General features: G+C 31.9%; 1 protein-coding gene across 1 annotated transcript in view; it reads left to right on the top strand.

The window, feature by feature from the left end:
* Positions 1 to 20,879, top strand: part of PCDH15 (protocadherin related 15) — a 562,288-nt gene that overhangs the window by 408,397 nt on the left and 133,012 nt on the right. The window contains exon 22 of the mRNA XM_011361648.1: positions 5,145 to 5,261. Within this exon, the coding sequence (XP_011359950.1) occupies positions 5,145 to 5,261 (117 nt within the window). The remainder of the gene's footprint in view (positions 1 to 5,144; positions 5,262 to 20,879) is intronic.

The raw sequence follows: 20,879 nt of genomic DNA, 5'->3' as shown, positions 1-20,879 counted from the left end.
AAATGGATTTGGGAAACACTGGGCTATACAGAAGTAAACAGATCTCTACACTGTAGGCTTTCATATGGGAGCCTTTAATATTCTAATGTACATTGTGAATCTCAAGAAAATAAAACATGATTTTCCATATTTCTCACAATTGATCATGGGATTCTTTTTGATTGTAAAGCTTCTGATAAGACTACTTTTTCAAAGAAGGTAATTTGGAAAAATAACCTCGTTAGGTTTTAGTGAAGATAACTATTTCTAGGGTTAAACACTAAATAAATTGTTTTAAGAGTATAAATACAACAGCTACAACTCTCTTTTTACTAAACAAATAAAAAAGTTTTATGAATAATTGTAAAAAAATATCTTCAGGGAAATAGATTAGCATTATGCAATGTTTAGAAGCTCACCAGTTTACTGAGTAAAAGTGTAGTAACTAGTAGGAAGAATTTTTTTTTAAATGTAAAATACTTTTAGAGAGAGATATTTTAAGTTATATGTGGATTTTTTTAGTGAAAATTGTTCCCAAGTCATCATACATATAATCTTCTGATGACTTTTCCAGTTCTCTTCTTCACCTCCAATGTTGAAATGCTTATAAAATCTGACATACCAGAATTAAATCATAGCTCTATCCTTTATTAGCTGAATAACTATGATCAAATTATTCTCTCCAAGCTTCAGATTTCTTATAGTTAAAACAGGAATAATGATAAAAATAGCTAATATGTTTTAAGCAAATTAATTGAGATAAATTTAACACACCTCACATGTACAGTAAAAATAAACCACACACACATATCTCTCTATATATATCTATCTATATCTATATCTAATCTATCTATATCTATAGAACAATTATGCACTTTGGAGAAAGTCTGAAATAGGGTGATATTGTTAGAATCTACTCAGAGATTAGAATATGCACTTATTCTCCCATTTGACTGTAGTGTCATGGCTTGTAAAAAAATTCCAAAAATACATTAACTCTTTTTCCTCCACATCACCATTCCAACACAGGGAAACTAGATGAGGATGGAATTGTGTATTAAATCAGTGGGTTTGTCAATATTGTGTACTGTTATTCTCTTCTAATTAATATCAATTTGGAAATACCGTTTTACCTGCCAGAGCGCATTAGTGATGGGGCAGTTGCTCAGATTACAGAAACGTATCCTATGTTAAATTTAGTTAATTCAACTCCTTACTATGCACTCTCATCATATCTTTGTATTTCCTCTTTTATTACGTGCATCACACTCGATATTATTTATTTAATGTTTGCTTTCCACACTAAACTGTAACTTCAGTACCAGCAGGCACTACGCCTTTCTGAGAGTAACCATATCCCCAGCACCTAAAGTACTGCCTAAAGCCCCGTAGAAGTTCCATCAATATCAGTAGTTATACAACACAGTGTACATTTTGCTACTTGTGACAAAGCATAACTTTGATTACTTCTACGCCAGGGATATACAACCACACACACACACACAAAAATCAGAATAGTTCTAAACTCAGAAATAAAAAACCAAATTAAACAAAAACAAATTTAGGCAACTAAGAAAGTTGTTTGCAGTGCAGGTTATGATTGTTTTAAAAAGTTGATAAATGTTTATGATTTGTGTTTGAGAGAGCCTCATGCCAAACAGAAAAATAAAACTTTGTTTGGCTGGAAATGGGGACTTTTTTGACCCTATGTGCAGAACCATAAGAGAAGGGAGAGAATGTCAGAAAAGACAAGTAGAGAAACCAAGAGGGAACAAACAGCAGAAGGCAGATCATATGAGAAACAACAACCAAGACAGCAAATAGAGAGTGTCTGGTAGCGGAAAATAGAACTGGTAACAGGCAGAGGAGAAATTAACTGTGTAGTCTACCAAGGAAGACTAGGTATCAGCTCCATAGTCTTACAGGGTTTCTGAAGGCAGAGCAGCTAAACAGTTCTGCATGAGTAGTGCTAACGCTAGACAGTACTGTAGTAGTAAAGGAAGTCATTTCACCCGCTGACACACAGCATCCGTGTCCCCTCATAGAACATGTGTGAGAGTTTAAGAGGCTGAGGGCCGGCATTCTCTCTATATATTTTCATCGTTTTAAAAAGGATGATCAGAGTATAACCAGTTATTACATTTTTTATCAGGCAAAAGCCTTTCATCCAGAACAATTTTTACCCATGATTCAAGAAAACTAAAAACATGTATGTATTCGTCATTTCTTTCTCTTTGTTGTTTATGGAGAACCTATCATTAATTTGTAATCTCACCAGCAAGATCCTATTTTCTTTGTATACTCATTTAAAAAAGTTCCTTGAAACTACTCTGTGGCTGCCAAAGTAGAAATTGTGTCTGCGATTACTTTAGACCTTAATCTAGAAAATCAATAAATGAAACTCATATTTTCTTTCTCCTAGCTAACTGTTCCTTCAGGTGCAGTTTTATTTGCTTAATACATGGGACCAGATTATAAGTTTATGAGTACAATGATTTTTTTCTTTTAAGAACAACATGGTGGAATTCTAGTTGAGAATGATGGTTACATTCAGACTATGCTTTAAAAACATGAAAACTCATTTTTGTTCAGACTAGCAAAAAATAAAACCACAGAAAGTAAACTATCAAGGGTCTTAGTGATAAAATTGTTATCCAGGGCAAAAAAAAAAAGAAATGTTTCTTTTTACCAATACTACCCTCTAGTGGAATAATGGACAACAGAATGGGGCTTGCTTTTGGAGAGTGCTTTTTATCTTTAATTTGCTACATGATAAAACATTCTTACAGAAGCAGATTATGTACATTTTTCTTCAGATATCCCTGGAGCATAAATATATGGAACTATTGATTATGTTCATTGGCATTACATTTCAATAAATTTTCTCTTCTGAAATAATGCATTGTGCAAGGACTATGTGCAATTGGCTGCACTTCTTAGCCACAGTAAAAGATTATAACTCCAATAGTAGACAATGTATCATAAGAAATACTGCTACAATAATCGCATCGCTTTATTCTCCATCCTGCCAAAGGCAAGCAAACTATAGTAGGAGATACCAATTTTTTAATGGCCTTTAGTTCTATATAGCCTTAGGTTTGCATTTAATTAGTTTGTGAGGCCAGATCATAAAAATGTCCACTGTACATTCAGTTAGAAGGTGAATCTTGTGAATACTTTCTCAGTAAAAATAAGCCACTCTACTCATCACTGTTGGCAGCTATGTATAGACATAACTAAAATATCACATATCTTTATTTTTTTCCTGAAGAATCAAATTATCCAAAAAATACATTTTAACATTAGTTTTTAAATGTCCCTAGAGAAAAAAAAAAGAAGAAGAAAATTCATAGGGGCATATTGAGTTTATGTGACTTTGAAGACTCATGTACAGAAAAATTGCAGTGCTGGGCTCCTTTTCTAAGCATCAGAAGTTACAATTTAGGGGTGCTAAAGTGTTTTTATCCTTGTAGTTACGGGGTTCACTCATTAAAATGATTGTCACTCTTGAAAAGAGTGAAATAGTATGCATGCAAATATTTTATATACTTACCCCATACCTTGGAACCTCAAGATCAACACCCTACACTGACTTCATTATAGAGGACCAGTACTTTTTTGATTCATTTACTTGATCAGATCAAAGCTCATAATTTACAAAAGGACTCTTTTTTTTTTTTTATGAAAGAGGTTGTGAATACTATATGTCAAAACAAAGGAAATGATCTCTTTTTATTTTTCAGTTTTGTTTACAATATAGATCTCCTATTTTTTATTAGAGTCTTCAGATTCCTTTATATTAAAAACTCAGAAGTCAACTCTATTGTGAACATGAAACAAGTTCTATTTGATTGTTATAGATGATTATTCTGATCTCTTTACAAAAAGAGATGTTTATCATTAGTTAATTTGTGTGTTTCCAATTTACATTATACAGGAATATTATTGTAGCAGAGCAAATATCAAAGACCACATCGAATAATTTTCCCCTTTTGTTTTTAACAGTAAGTGAGAAGAAGATGACCTGGAGAGTAAGATAATTAACAAATTTAGCTTTGGGCCCAAATACATTTGACCCAAATTACTTGAAACAATGAAAGGATATAATGATTATTTTAAAATAAGAAAATTTTAGAAGTATAAATCAGCCATGTTAATAAGCATTGTTTTTGAGAAAAAAAAATAATCTGCAATTCTCTATAAAAGATAAAATGTTTGAGGAAAAATGGTCTTGCTTTCAAGGGATCAGATTTATCAGTTTATCTCTGCAAAATAAGTAGTTTAATTGAGGCAAAGTCACTAACCTATTTGTGGACTCAGTACTTTACCGGTCAAATAGCACTAAAGTGACATGAAGACAGGAGTGTCTTTTTTTTTTTTGACTCACCACAGTATCCCCACTGCCTAGTACTGGATCATAAAAATAGGAGGAACTTGACAAATATTTGATTAATGAGTGATACTATATAAATAAAAATGTACTTATATCACTTATAAAAATAAAAAAGATGCATATAAATTACAATCATTGTTTTCTGTCTATAAGAACATCTAATCTTCTTTGTCATTGTTGTAGTGTGCTACAGGAAAGACATCCTTTAATCATTTTACATTTGGAAAAATGTAAAATGGCATCAAAGAATACTTCACACTTTGCATTTGAAATGTTCCAATCATACCATTATGCTAAGGATATAAAGAAGTTGAAGTTGCAACGGAAATATTGAAGGGCCTTTAAAAAAAAACAACAAAATAAACATAAAAACATCTTCTACACTTGTCTCATAGAATGGCACTTTTTAAAAAATTTGTTCTTACTTGTTTTCAAAGTTTGGTAATATATTATTCCAATAGAGGTATCTTTAAGGAAATCTCAAGCATCACTCCAGTCTCTATAAGGTGCATTTGGTGGTGGCTGACAGACTGTATACTCGAGCAGAATGGCCTTCTGTTGATACCATTCATAGACATTAATATAGGAATTCTGGCAATTTACTCTGGAGCACCATTCTGAGGTGAAAGTAATAGAATTGAGAGGATGGAAGGCTGACAGAGGGTTATATGATATGAATGGATTGTATGATATGAGAGGGGGAGCTGGACAAGTAACTGTGCACCTAACCCGGTTACAACCCAAGAACTAAGCTCTTAATTGTGCTTTCCAGGATATGAATGATTATCCTCCAGTGTTTAGTAAACGCATCTACAAAGGGATGGTGGCTCCAGATGCTGTCAAAGGTACACCTATCACAACCGTTTATGCTGAAGATGCAGACCCTCCTGTAAGTAAAAGACCTTGATTAATACTCTGAACTGTAGTGAAGAAAACCTTTAACACCCATAAATGAGTGACCCAGTTCCTAAGACAGCACAGGTGGTTCATTCTCATACATGTTATGTATTCTTCCCTATTGAACCACAGGTACAGATCATATTTCAAATGACTATTACTGACCTTAGACAATTAGGGAAATACTTTTTGTTTTACTAGAATTCAAAGTTTACTATTTACCAATTTACTTCGTACTAATGATAAATATATATATATAAAGAATTGTCAATGTTTAGAATCAGTATCATTTGGATTCTTTAGAATAGTATAAACTTAGTTTACTCAAGATAGGTTTTTATCCTTAAGTATATTCCATTTTATTCATATGTGGCTATTTTGTTATCAAACTCTAAATCAACATATGATTTAATACTTATATTGAATGGGTTAATTTTAGTAAACTAAAATCTTAATATTGCTTTTATAACATATTTAATAGATTCTTATATTATCCAGAATTTTACCTCTTTTGAGATATCCCAAATTGCCTTTCGATTGAGAGTTTTCAATTAAAATGCTATTGTAGCAGACTGAGGCAAATTTTTCTTAATGTTGTTATCTTAATGTATTAAAAATAGCATATAGAAATAATAATACCTATATAAAATGCTTTTTATAAATAACTTGAGTGTTTTATAAATATTAATTATTTATTCTCCTAATAACCAAATGATGATTTACATTTTTTATTTGCAATGAGCTCACACTATGTCAGTGGCTGATATATTCTAGAAAAATATTAAAAGTACTAAATAAACCATTTTAGAAAAGTGAGAAAGTAGAAAAATACCTGAATTTTATAAATGATTAAAAGTTATTTCATATTGCTAATATAAATATTATTTATGTAATGTTATTTATTTAATAAAAGGCAAATGACAGTCATAACATTTTTATCTTAAATTGTGACAAGCCATATAAAGTCTTTTGTGACAAAGATCTTGAAAATAATAATGTTAACATGAAAACGATGACCTTTTACTCGGAAGCTTCTTTTCTCATGTGTTAAAATGTCTTTGAAACATTATTGCATCTTGGGAAATATGTTAGGCAAAATTTCATAGCATCGGACACACCAATAGAGATGGCGAATGTGAATTGGTGGTTTTTCTGCTTTTTAAGTAAACTACCAGAGATACAAAATACTTTGAAATTAGAAATATGCATTCAGTTCTATTCAAGACATATTTTGAGCACGAACTCTATAATGGTCATTGTGCAAACCAGTTTTTGCTCTCCAAAAACTGATTCCAATCTTATAAGAAAAACAGAACTGCACATAGAAACTAAAACACATTGTACTAAATGAGTGTCAGCAAACATAGCATCTTAAAATATACATATTTTTGAGAAATATTCATTTGTGCAGAATTTAAGATAGTGTTAAGTTTAATGGTATTAATGATAAAAGACTAAAAGTAAACCTAATGGTCAGCTATATGAGACAGACCTGAAAGTCTTAGTATAGATGGCAAACTCACTTCATACTTGGTGCCTGCGACCTTGGTACTTGATTTGATATTCAGATCACTCTGCTGACATGAGAGAAGTTGTCTTAGTCCATTTTCTGTTCTATAAAGAAGTTATATCATTTATTAATAAAAAAGGCCCTGTTTTTATATCCTGAAGCTCTTTTATGTAAATTTACCAGGCTCAAATTCTATATTTCTTTGAAAGTTCTTAGGTGTGCATTCTCACTAGTAGTTTTTAACATTTAATATCTAATGCTGGCTTTTCAATAGATAAAAAGTGGATGCCAGTCATTCAATTGAAATATTGAGCATGATTATTTAATTTAGTGAATATGTTTGATATCAGACTCAGTTTTAATCCTCAAAACAGTAGCAATCCTTTGGTATAACTAGTAATGGGCATTGAGTTCTCCAATTATTGCTGCAAATCGGGTCCCTTAAATTAGCACAGTCCCAGTTCAGCTAAACCTACACCAACTTGAAATAAAAGCTCAATTCCATGAAAATTTTTCAGATGATAAATATTATATTGTATAATTTTTTAAAATATTATGATTGATTTTTATGTTTATTATTTTATGTCAGCGCCATAAATACAGAATAAGTTACTTGTTGGATGAGTTTGCCGACTGTTTTCTACTTTGTTCCTATTATAAATTTTTATTAGTTAGATAATAGTTTCAATTTTGTATTGTTCAGGACTCCTGCTACTAGGGGCTGTAATATCTATGGTGACACTATGTTTACTTAAAGGTCTCTCTTCCAAACTAAAAAGTAACATCCTTGAGGTCAGGAATCAAAACTTATTCTGGTTTGTATTCCCACATCTAACAGTATGCTTGGTACTTAGTAGTGTATTTGGATTTGTTGAATAATTTAATAAATGAATAAATTAACAGTTATTTCTATGCTCTTCAGAATTGTCAAATTGCCAGTTCTTCAGAAATTTAGTTATTTGTTACCCTAGGAAAATTCCATAGTGTCTCTAAACCTCAGTTTGGCCATTAGAGGGCTGTGAGAATTAAGCGGGGTGACGTGTATGTCTTGCTTAGTTCAGCGTCTGCACCTTCCTATATTAGGTATTGTTACATTTCGGCAATACTAATTTCATTTCTGGAGGTTGGCTACCTCTTTTTCGAGGCATCTTGTTTCTTTTGAAAGAAGTGAGAACCATCCATTTTAAACTAGAAAATAGCAACAGTAAAATCTTTTGAAATATCAGATAGAGAAACTGGGTAAGGTCTTAAAGCCAGAGAGAGCAGTTGCTGAATATAAATTAAGAATTATAAAATGCATGTTGTGCAAAACTAAAGTGCTCTAGAGAGAGAAAAATAGGTCTTCCAGGGATTTTTTTCCCACTGAATTAAAGCTGTTAGGACTTTTATTTTCTGCCTTGCTTTTGTGACAGCATTGACATTCTGTAGTTCACCAGAGATATGAATAGTGAATTACTGATCATTTTGGATATTAAAAATTGCTAACCTTTTCTTTTTTCTCACCAGAGACTTCTCATTCCAAACTTTCACAAAACACAAAACTGCAAGTGTAATTTCTATTTGCATATGTTTATTCTTTATGAAACTACAGGTCAGACCTCATGGTACAAGAGTTCTCTTTGTGTGCAGGGTAAATGCCTGAGAAAATAATGTCCTTTGTGAGCATGTGGACATGGAAAAATTAGGATAAATAAATGCAGTTTACACTTTGTTCATTTCCGAAAAAGTGTTAGGGACCCACGGAAGATTACCTTTTCATGGTTGTATTATTCTTTCCATTTCATGCATTTTTAGAAATTTTTAAGATTCTTGTTTGAAGTAAAGCAGTAATTGGAATGTGTTTAATAATAGCAATTTTGACAAACTTTCTTTTTTGCATATAGTGGTGTAAAATTTATTTAGGCATTGAAGACTTCTCTTTTCAGGTTTCTAGGCTGATTTATGAAATAAATATGCTCCATAGAAAAGATCTTGTAAGTTCTCAATAGTAAATGGCTTTAAAAATCAAAGAGTATTCTCACTATATTTTTTCAGAGAGTATGTTTATAAAGGGACAGTAATTGCAGACGTGAGGATTTTTTTTTCCCCTCTGTTGAGACTTTAAGAGCTGTACTAATTTTTCAGAATCCAGACAAGCTACCTGAGGAATTAAAGTGTTTTCATAGGTGCCTTTAACACCCTTCTCAATCATTCAAGGGCAGTTTTGTTGATCTCTGGAGAGTAAAAAAGATGATCAGTTTTCTTTTTCTCTTTTATGATGCATATCTTATGTTTTATAAAAATGTCATAATGTCACTCAATAATGCCAGGTAATTACAGTGATCTCAAAATGCTTAACCTTTCAAATGATTATTCTGTGGCACTCTATTAGCAAAGGGCATATGGTAGAATGAAAGCAACAATTGGCTTTATCCATAATTTCCTGCTTGCTTTGTGTCTAATAGTTAATACTATTCAGGGCCAGGTATATTGTAAGATAATATTTTTAACTGCAGATGACATTTGTGTCTTGTGTCATTTTTCATTGATATTTCCACAGATTTAGTTTTCATCACTCACCGCATACTGTCTTGTGTTGTTATGCTATATTGATTTAGGTTATTGCTAGCAATGTTGCAGAAACTCTACTTTTAAAGATCACTACTTATTAACCATATTTGCTGACCCTGGAGCATGTGAGGGGAATGTACACAGCTCCATCTTTTTTTCCTTTACATTATGTTATGGAAATAATCATGAACTATCTTTATGATGAATGTCAGTTTGTGAAAATTGAGACAATGTAGCCCCAGACTTATTCCCTTTGGTTTCTAATACTTAATTAGAAAGCAAATCATGAAACAGTTGGGACTTGATCTATAAAATGACAATGGGTTATAATTAGATTTGAAAGTGTAAATGAATACAAAAGGGAAGGTTTTGTGAGAAAGTTTACACATGATTAATATCTAGAAAAGGCTTAGCTAAGTGTTTTAAGGATCTGTGTCACTTTCTTTCCTTTTTGTAGCTTATAGATTTCTTTCAAGAACAATTATATTGTTAACATTACTTGAAATCAATATTAGATTTAACTGTTTCTGATGTAAATGTTTCTCTTCTAATTAAGAAACAACCATGCTTACCAGGGTTAAAATGATGGCTTATGGTTTAAATGATGTGCTTTATTTTGTACTTCTTGCCAGAGAAAATGGGAACAGACCTTTTGAAAGAGTATCTTGGCTTCTCACAAGTTGGATTCTTGGCCTCAAAACTCACAAAGCAAGGCCATAGTAACTCTTGGTCTTATTGTTATCCACTTCACAATTATTCCATATCCTTAAATGATACCTATGTGCAGGCAGTAGGCTACACCCAAATATGTGCCTGTCACAATACAGATGCTTCATACACTTATTGAATGAATAATCAACCAGAAAACACTTATTGTGGACTTCACAAATAAGAATATGATAAGACAGAGACAGAGATAAAGCCATGATTGAGTGTATGAAAGTTGCCAAGAAATGTTATAGTTATTCTGACAATGAGAAATGAATGTGCCTGGGTAGAGTCTGAGCCTGCTCTAGAGAGCAATTCAACTATTAAAAATGTAGAGGATTCATTTAAGTGAGGGTAGAAGAAACTGGCAGAAGAAATGTATCTAAAAATTGCAGAGTCAAAAAACATCATATGTTCATGAATTTGTGTGGTATGATTTGAACTATATATGATTCAATAAATGTTAGCTATTTGAAAGAATACATTAGGGCTGTCTTTAGAGACTCATCTGAGGACAGGAAATGTGGCAGATATGGTTTTACAAAACTCGTTTTATTATATAGAAAATGGAAGCTTACTAATGGCTTACAAATAGGGCAGTGACAAAATCAAATCTACGTATTAGAACAATTAATTCCCTGTGATATATAGTCCTTATTCTATGAGATAATAATTGAAAACCAGAAGATGAGTTAGAAGCTATTGCTTTCATTTAAGTATAAAAAGACAAAGTGGACAATGAAAATGGGGAAAATAGAAATACTTAAAAGCCATTGAAATGGAAGAATTAATAGTGATTGGACAGGAAATTGAAGATCACAGACAGAATAAAAGCACAATAAGAAGTGAATCAAGAGTTTCTACCTGGAGTGATAAAGATATTCATGATATTTGTTGATAGAGATAAGGTAGAAAAAAAATAAAAACTATTTTAAGGAGAAAATAATGAGATCAATTAGGACAAATTAAATTATAAATTATTTAAAAACATTTAAGTGCAACTATCTATGAATGATAGAAATTGTCCAATTTCCTCCTCCAGGCATATATAGAGAGAACTAAGTCAGAACATGGCTAGTGAAGGAGTAGTACTCACCAGATCTATACAGGAACCACTGTGCCAAAGCTGGCAAGTAGCTTCTGTCTTGCTCAGAGCTATAGTTTCATTAAGTAGTATGTAACACTGAATAATGAAAAGAGGCTGGAGGTAGATGGCAGGATGAGGCCGAGATTTTTTTGCACAGGTCAGCAACGCCTTGAAGAAGACCAGAGGCAGAGTTGCCACAGCTGCTTTAATCTCATGCCAGGATGATCCAGCTGCATTGAGAGGTCCAGGGATAGATCAGATGGAAAATATGGGAGTAAGAGTGTGGGAAGAAAATGAAATAGGAGACATCGGAATAAAAGGTGAAGCTATAAGAATAAATATGTGTTTTTAAAAGAGAAAATATATTAGATAACAGATAAACTTGGAAATAAATCCTTAGGTCTTGCCCTTCCAAGAATGGGCCAGGAGCTGGAGAGAGGAACGAGCCAGAGAGACTGAGAGGATAGAAGAGAAATCTGCTAGTGATAGGGTTCAGGTGAAAAAAATTCAATGAAGAAAAGAAAATCAAATGGTAAAGGATTTTTTTTTACAGACATAGCAAGGAGAATAAAATCAAACTAAGGTAAAGACCATAGTTCTGTTGATTAGAAATTTATGGATATCCTTTATGGTAAATTGGCCTCTATTCTCCTGTAACTTGCTTGCCCTTTTATTTTTCATGTTTCTGAGTTATTTTTGGGTTCAACTTTTATATGTAGGTCAAATTTTGTTTTGACCCTATCAGTTTAATTTTCTTGCATTTTCTTTGAAAATGACTTCTGTACATTCTCTTTAAAAATTATAACATTTTAATTATATTTCTTGGACATATTTACAAGAACTACTTACACTTATTTCTGCTTATCTATGATTTATGCCATTCTTTTTAAATTCTTACCCATACATTTTTAAGTTCTTCCTTTTGTTTCATCTCTTGGTTTACTCATACGTTTCTTAAAAACTTTTTTAAAGTATATAGACTCATATGAAATTTTCTTTTGCTTATACATATAACATACAGCTTGACAGGTTATTAGAGTCTCATATTCAAACTTTTGCCCATTAAAACTATACATATGCTTTTCTACTATATTCTGATATTTGGCATTGTAGAAGTATGAAGCTATATTAATTTTCTTAATTTTCAAGATTTTTTTTCTTTCTGACTTTTTTGTAAGATTCTCCATTCTTAATATTAAATGTTTTTACTAGTATATATTTAGATATTCTCTTCTCAGTGCTAATTATGTCTGGTATATGATGGCACCTTTTAACCTGCAACTCTATATAGTTCATCAGCCCAAGAAAGTTTGAAGTGGCTGCAAGAGTAAAGGCTCTCAAGTGAGACTGGCTAGTTTCAACTCCTAAAGCTACTAATGACGAGCCTTGTAACTCTGGGCAATTCACTTAGTCGCTCCGTCCCTCAGTTCTCACATTTGTAAAATGAGATAAGAAATAACGTAACTAAAATTTCATATTCCTTGAAGAGCAACTCTCCATTTTCCCTTTACCCAGCAACTAGAATTCTATTCTTTTGCTTATATAAGTTTGACTGTTTTGAGCACCTGATATAAGTGGAATCACACAGTAATTTTTCTTCTATGACCGGCTTATTTCACTCAGTATAATATGAACTCAAAATTTATCTGTGTTGTCTCAAATCACAGGATTTTATTCTCTTTTCGAGGCTGGAAAATATTCCACTGTATGGATATACCACATTTTTTGATCCATCTCTCCTCTGATGGACATTTAGGTTATTTTCTCATCTTGGCTGTTGTGAATAATGCATCAATGAACATGGAAGTGCAAATATCTCTTTGAGATCTCGACTTCAGTTATTTTGTATGTATTCCTAGAAGTGAGAATACTGGATCATATGGATCAATTCCTAGAAGTGAGATTACTGGATCATATGGATCAATTTTTAATTTTTTGAGGAACCTCCATACTGTTTTCCATAGTGGCTATACATGTTAACATTTCTGCCAAATGGCAAACAAATATTTACAGAAAGACACTCAACATTATTAACCATTGGGAAACTACAAGTCAAAACCATAATGAGATATCATCTCATCTTGTTAAGATGGCTAGTCTCAAAAAAAAAAAATGGTAGAGGATTAGATGTGGAAAATATTAGAACCCTTGTACACTGTTGGCAGAAATAATTTGAGATTATTCTTAAAGAAATGAGAAGTAAATATGCCTAACATATCCACTGATGACAATGTTTTATGAACTATGGATTATATTTACCTTAAATTTCTGTATCTGTGGTCTAAATAAAATAAAAATCCCTCAATATTTATTATATGTGTGTGTGTGTATCCAATATTATTTAAGGGTAATGCCTTAAGTATTAAAGATTAAAGTTTTCATGTTTCTAGCCTTAGAATTGCAAACGTAAAGAGATAGACATTAATAAAAAATCAATCATATAAATAAAAATGACAATTTGTGAAAAGCTCTAAGAAATAAGTCTTTGAGTGTTGTAAAACCAGACTAGAGGGAGCCTGATTTTGTTTGGCGAGTCAAGGAAGGTTCCAAAGGGCAGACTCAGAGCTGGAGTCTGAAAGGTGAGATATTTCCAATGCAAGTGGCATGGCAAAAGAATTAAGCCCTAAAATACGTGGAAAAAAAATAAGTTTCACGGCTGGAGAGGTAAACCTGAGTCAGATCTTATGGAGTCCAGTGACCATGAAGACAGTGTCGTGATATCTTGTTTCATCTTAAGAAAAATGGGAAAGTTTTAAGGCAGAGGTGACAGGATCACTAATTACTAGCTCTAGTTCGGGTTCATTTCTATTTTTAAATTCCTTTGGTTTTGTGAGTTGATTTTAGTGAGGAGTTGAATGTGTGCCCACTGTTATCTTTATACATTTAAAAAAATGTATCTAAATGAGGAAACTTTAGAAGAAATATGTTGTTATTTGATGTCTTTAGGAGATTCAATTATGTTTACCATTGAAAAACATATTTCCCAAAAAAATTACTGGTAAATAATCTTGAAGTAAATATTTCTTAAGATATTTAATAGCTGTTAATATAATAGCTGTAGAAACTGAACTATGTGCAGACATTATATTAAGTCAGTTATACATGGCATAAGGAACTTGCCTATAAGAGTGTTGGCTCACTATGTTGTCAAGGCATAGTAGTTACTTCAGGTGTAAAATGCAGAATGAAAGAGAGGAAGAAAAAAAAAGCACATGATCTTTTCAGTGGTTACATGGAGAGTTTGACCTGTGGTTTTTCTTAGTTTCTTTTAAGGATACCATAGCACCCAGGTAAATCCACTAAAAAATTGATTGAGTTGTTATGCATACCAAAAACAATCAAACCACTTTGTAGTACTCCCTGATGCTAATTCACATTTGGGAGCTTTGGTGAATTATACTGTTATAAAATAAATCAGATTAGTTGCCTTCAAAGATGTTGGGAGAAAGAATTTTGGAAACCATATTAGGAAGACAAATCTTTGTGTACTTAAAAACAAATTAGTTAATGATTGTACGTAATGATAATAATAGGTTTAGTATTTCCTGACATAATGTGATTGTCATTATCATGAGGAAAATTACGTGTGTCTGAGTAGGTAATTTCTTGGTAATTATGTTTTAAGAAAAATGAATAAATCAAGATATCCCCTGATGTTAAGAATTTATTATTTTGGTCCATTTTAGTCTCATTGAAATTCCCTATGTTTGCAAGTTTAGAACATCTTTCATACAGATCTGCAATTACCTTCTGTAGTAATTAATTACACTCTCACCATCATTAAGTCAAAGCATACTGTGTTTAACACTCACTATAAGAATGGAAATCAAAAGTAAAAATGTACTGAGTAATAAAGAAAATAATTGAAATCTCAAGGTTATATTTTCTTGATGTAAATTTACAATTATTCTGCTACATTAATTATACCCACATTATTACTATATAGAAATGCTACTTTTCATTAAAAAAAAAATGTGAAGATGATCATGACAGGATCATTTTTGTCTGTCATGTTCCCATCATCTACAAAAATTGTCAGACTCAGAGTATCAAAATATCACCATATTACTCTATATGTACTGAATAAATGACTATTCCAGAAGTCTTGTCTCATAGTAATATTTATTGACTTTTACATATGTCAAATCTAGTAGGTAAAGGACATTACGAAGTTGAAATCATGTCTTTTACATCTTTGAAACCACACAATATTTAAATAAGTCACAAACTATCCCAAATTGTATTTGGAAAGAAGCCTAGTACATGAACAAAAAAGTTCATTTATTCATTTAATAGATATCATAAATCATGTCCTTCTTAGGGGCTATTAGTGTTGGCAAACATCCCTATAGTCCCTTAAAGCTATTGACTAATGTCACTAGTGTTGGTCTTTGTGTTTAACTAGGAAAAATGATATTGAACACATAATCCTTTAAGTCACATAAAAAAGTTACTTAACTTCTTCAAACCTCATTTCCATATAAAAATAACAAACCATTTCACTGCATTGGTGCTTGCATTTAATGAAGAATGAAAACACTTAGCCAATGTCAGGCACATAAATTTTAGTTAATATTTACTCTTCATCATCCTTGCTTTCAGGGTGATGGTAAACATGCCTAACTTTGCCTCCGGTTTGGTATAGTGCTCATATTCTCACTTTAGGATATCAAAGTCTGGACTCATGAAGTAACTCTGGTAGCATCTATGACACTGTAAAACTTGAGAATAATTTTTTCATGAAAACACTATGCTAATAGGTTCTTTACAATTTCTCCCAAATTAAAATGTAATTATTTTGATAAAGTTTTTACTAAAAATTTTACTGGATATCTTAAATAGTCATTTTTAGTTTATGTCACTTAATAATGATACATATCTACTTTTATCCCCTTGAGTTTAAGATAGAATGTCCAAAATCTTGACACATAAGTTTTAGTTTGTCATTTTAATAGTCAAATGGTATACTAGATCAGACTTCACATATAACACAATTGCTACAATATCTACAAATCAACATATTTAAAAGCACATCAGATTTTTACATGTAAGTGTCTACATAGAGGGATAAAAGTCCACTTGGTGATAAATCCAAAGATTTGTGCTCTAGTTCTAGCACCTTCATTTAGTACACCTATGCTTATCCTTTATAGCTTTATCAGAAATGTTAGTAGATAATTGTGTTTATCTGTGTACCTTTTGTCTTCCCCATCTGACCAAATATGAGGCCCATAAGTACAGAAGCATGTTATTCTTACCATTGCCTACATCTTTAGAGATGACTATGAATAGCTATGGATGAGTATCTATAAACAGATATTGGTGGGTTTTAAACTGAAAACTTGCCAACATTTAACCACATTCTGAGTTAAGTAAATTCTTAGATATCCTCTAAACCATACATAAAATTACTATGTAGCTATGATTCTTGTAGTCACCAAAAATATTACTCAGAAATCTCAATCTTGTTCAACACACTCTATAACTAAGATTTAATTCATTGTGCAATGTAGTAGTTGATATAAGAAAATATCATCTATACCCTATTAATATAGATCATATGAGGATTCATATATTAGAGAGATCCAGAGGATTATGTCATTATTTTAAAGGATAGCTTAACATAAGAATGTGTTAACTATAATAGGAAGTAATATGGAATATAAGGGCAGAAGCTGAGAAGTAATATGGAATATAAGGACAGTGTTTTACAGTTAGGAAGCAAAATGGAATATAAGGACAGTGTTTTACAGTTAGCCAATCCAGGGAAGGTAGTAAAGGAAGAAGTTTTATGATGATAAAAGGTTTCATTTCTCTAGTACTGTACTAAGGAATATTTTTAAAAGAATATTTATACTCCTCCAGTCTTCTACATTTTGGGAACTTTGTTTTCATAGGTTCTATTATCATCTGATTTGTGATGCCTCTTCCCCAAGCAAAGTTCACTGATGTCACCTTTACTTCCTTTCACTCACAAAAAATATATCTGTGGTTACTCCAGATAAGAACACAAATAATATACATTTTCAACTATAAGAGGCATAACATACGTAGCCATTCCCATTATATCTATGTAAATCATTCCCCCTAGAGATGTGCATCCTGGCAGCTCAGGACACACATATAATAAGCATTGATCATATGATATTTAAGTATTCACTTAACATATTATTATTGACTTCTTAAATAATAGCAAACAAACAAACAAAAAAAATCACCTGCTCATAGGAGCTCACAGTCAATGAACAGAGATAGGCTGCAAACCCATAAACAAATGAATACATAACATAAATTCAGGTAAAGATGCATACTATAAAAAAAAAATAAGAATTGACTCAGAGTGGTATATAGGTGGATATATACAGAAGAGGTATCATTTGAGCTTGGTGTTTTATAATGCCAATATGGTTGAATTATTGTTAATGAAAATCAGGAAGGAGGGAATATGAGATGAACTCCATCTCCCACACTTAGCTGTGAGTTTGTACATTTTTTACTTTCAGAACTCAGCAGTGTTCAGTCAGTAAATGTGTTAAATAAATGAACAAATGAATGAATGTATCTCACATAAAATGAATGTTACCTAGAATTAATCCTGGTACTATAAAACATATGAACAAGATGGTAAGTGTTAAGGAATAAATAATTTATAAAAATTTAAATTGTTAATATTTTGTACAAGTTAAAAACTTTTTTAATATGTCATGTAGAAATAAATATCTTATGACTTAGTTCTATACTACTAGTTTTTTTTGTTTTTGTTTTTTTTTTAACTACGTTAAATATTTTTTTATCTAATGGCAAACAAAAAGTCCTTTGGGATTTGTTCTGATTTGGGGTTAATTTCATATCTGATGTCAAGTCAAGGTTTTCAACACCCTTGAATGATTAAGCTTCCAGTAATATCATGGTTCTGTTTTGAACATTTTGTTTAGAGAAACATATTTCTCTAAAAAAGAGTATATCACTTATTTGAAAATTCAGGAAAAATATCAAAGGATGTTTTGGTGAGTAGAAGTTGACATTAAGAAGGATTGCTGTACCACGATCTCATTAGTCTTTTAAAATTATGGTAATTTGAAGTAGCACTTGCTCCAATGGATGAGGTTGGCTGGATTTATAGAAATAGCTGTCATAGTAAATGAGGATGCTTCAAAAAACTGTTGTGCGATGCTTCTCACATGTCCTCATTTTCCATAAAATTTCAAAGAAGGAGCTTATACTTACCCTACAAAAGACTCCAATAAAAATAATGATAGGAAACTCCATCTTTGTCACCACTGCCTGCTAAGAAGAGAAACTGCAGATAATTTTATTAATTTCCTATTAAATTAATGTTTATGTCTTGGTTAATTCTTTCTATGTTTTTTTCCTTGATAACACCTCTTTAGAGTGATTAGGTAAATAGAGCAAAATTTCAAAAATTTTTAAGTAGTCTTTTTTATGTGACTTTCCATATATATTATGAAATTATATACTAACTTCCCTTAAATTATGTTAAATCGAAGTGTATTTCAGAATCTCCTTTTGAAATTTTACATTGCCTGAAATGACAAAATACATTTTACCTCATGAAATTAAAATTTTTAAAAGGTAATTTTAATAGACTAGAAGAAGAATCACTTGAGTTCACTATAGGAAATATAGTAGCCCCCCTTATCTGTGGAGGATATATTCTAAGCCCTCCAGTGGATGCCTGTAACTACAGAGAGTACCAAACTCTGTATATATATTATGCTTTTTCCCTATACATATGTAGCTATGATAAAGTTTAATTTATAAGTTAGTCATAGTAAGAGGTTAAGAACAATAACAAATGATGAAATAGAACGATTATAACAACATACTGTACTAATAGTTATGTGAATGTGATCTCTGTCTCTCTAAATATCTTATTGTAATGTACTTACCCTTCGTGTAATGATGTGAGATGATACCTGATGAGATGAAGTGAGGTGAATGTCTTAGGCATTGTGATGTTCATTAGGCTATTACTGATCTTCAGCAGGATCTTCAGTTTCAGATGATCCTGGATCATCAAGCCATGATGATGTCGATGACTGGATATCTAGGAGCAGACAAAGTCAATGATTGGGGATCCTCGATAATTGAAGAATTGCCCCCCTCCCCACAAAAAAATATAAAAAATAAAAAAAAACTTTTGGAAGAATATTGTAACCAAAAGTTGTATTTTATTTTTTAACTCATCAAAGTGTTGCTGAGTTCTTATTCCTTTGGTGATCGTACAGGTGCCTTCCATCTGAAGATTGTGTTCTATAATTTTTGTAAAATAAGGGTTACTCGAACATAAGTACTGCAATACCAGACAGTTGATCTAATAACTGATCTGGCTACTAAGAGACTAACCAGCAGGCATCATATACAACATGGAACATATACATTGAACAAAAGGATGATTAAGGCCTTTGGCAGAACAAAGATACCATGAGATTTCATTTTGCAACTCAGAATGGTGTGCACTTTAAAACTATTATATAATTATAACAACAGAAAGCAAAATTGCAGATAAGTAGCAATACTGTAGGTGGAGGGAGGTTATGAGACGTGATCTAGACATACATTAGGGAATGCTTTTATTGAGGTATTGACAGGACTTGATGAAAATTTGGTTGCAGAGTATGAGAGAAAGAGAAGAGATCAATGATCATCCTGAGGCCTGGAAAGAGACCAACTTGGTAAAAGGTGAGGCCATTGATCTAGAGTAGAAGGGATTCAAATTTGAGAGAAGAAATCAGGATTCTCATTTGGGGTATTTTGAGTTGAAAATAGGTCTCTGTCAACCATTGTATATATTATTTTGGAGTTTAAAAGATCAGAGTTTTGCCAGAAATTTAAAATTTTGAGTTAAGAACAAATAAAAGATATTTAAAGGAATGGGACTAGAAGAGGTCCTAGAGTCCTTAAGAAGAGGTAGAGATGATTGAAGTGCCTTTAATAGAGCCTTGGAACACTCCAAGAGTCTGAGACAGAGCAGCCAGGTAGGAAGGAGGAAAGGCAGAAGAGTGAAAAAAAGATGAAATGTTCAAGGAGGTAGTGATCAACTGCGATGTACAATGCATAAAAAAAGCTAGAGTTACAGATAATAATTAGGGAATTATGCAAATCCTGAAGGCTAACATATTTATCCTATAGCCCAAATGAGATTCAGAAACCAACATGAGCAACAAATTCTATTCAAAGACAGTAATGAAGAAGATCAACAATACAAAGAACAACGTTCTTGGAACCTTTCTTACACCAAAGTATCATTAAGACCAAACAAATCAGCAGCCTATGAGAGTAATGTCCTTCTCCCACATCAGAATGCCAAATTAGAGGTGCTTTTCTCTAAAGAGTTTACTGGTGTTACATAGTGTCTATTTGGGTTTGAAGTCAAACTCTACCACATACTAGCTCTGTGCCTGAATTGTTTACTCTGGGACTGGTTTAAAAGATTTACCAGCCTTAAGCATAGAAAATATTATAGTGTTCACCCCAGGGTAACCCTATATAATTTAAAATATAATCAATCTAAACTCTAATATAAGTGAGAATGTCTAACAAATTTTGACTGTTCTCATTGTAGTCTCTTTTAAAAAATTATCCAATATTATTTTCTTTCTTTAAAAATAATTTTTTTATTTGATATTCCAATTTATCTTGATATATGTCTGGGACAATTCAACATTCTTTAACTCCGTTTAAGCTTCAAGTTCATTAACTAATAAATGGGTGATGGAGTACACATTCATTTA

Source organism: Pteropus vampyrus, unplaced genomic scaffold (assembly GCF_000151845.1).
Source record: "Pteropus vampyrus isolate Shadow unplaced genomic scaffold, Pvam_2.0 Scaffold68, whole genome shotgun sequence".
NCBI lineage: Eukaryota > Metazoa > Chordata > Mammalia > Chiroptera > Pteropodidae > Pteropus > Pteropus vampyrus.
The sequence above is the reverse complement of the archived record's forward strand: the minus strand, read 5'-3'. Positions and strand labels throughout refer to the sequence as shown.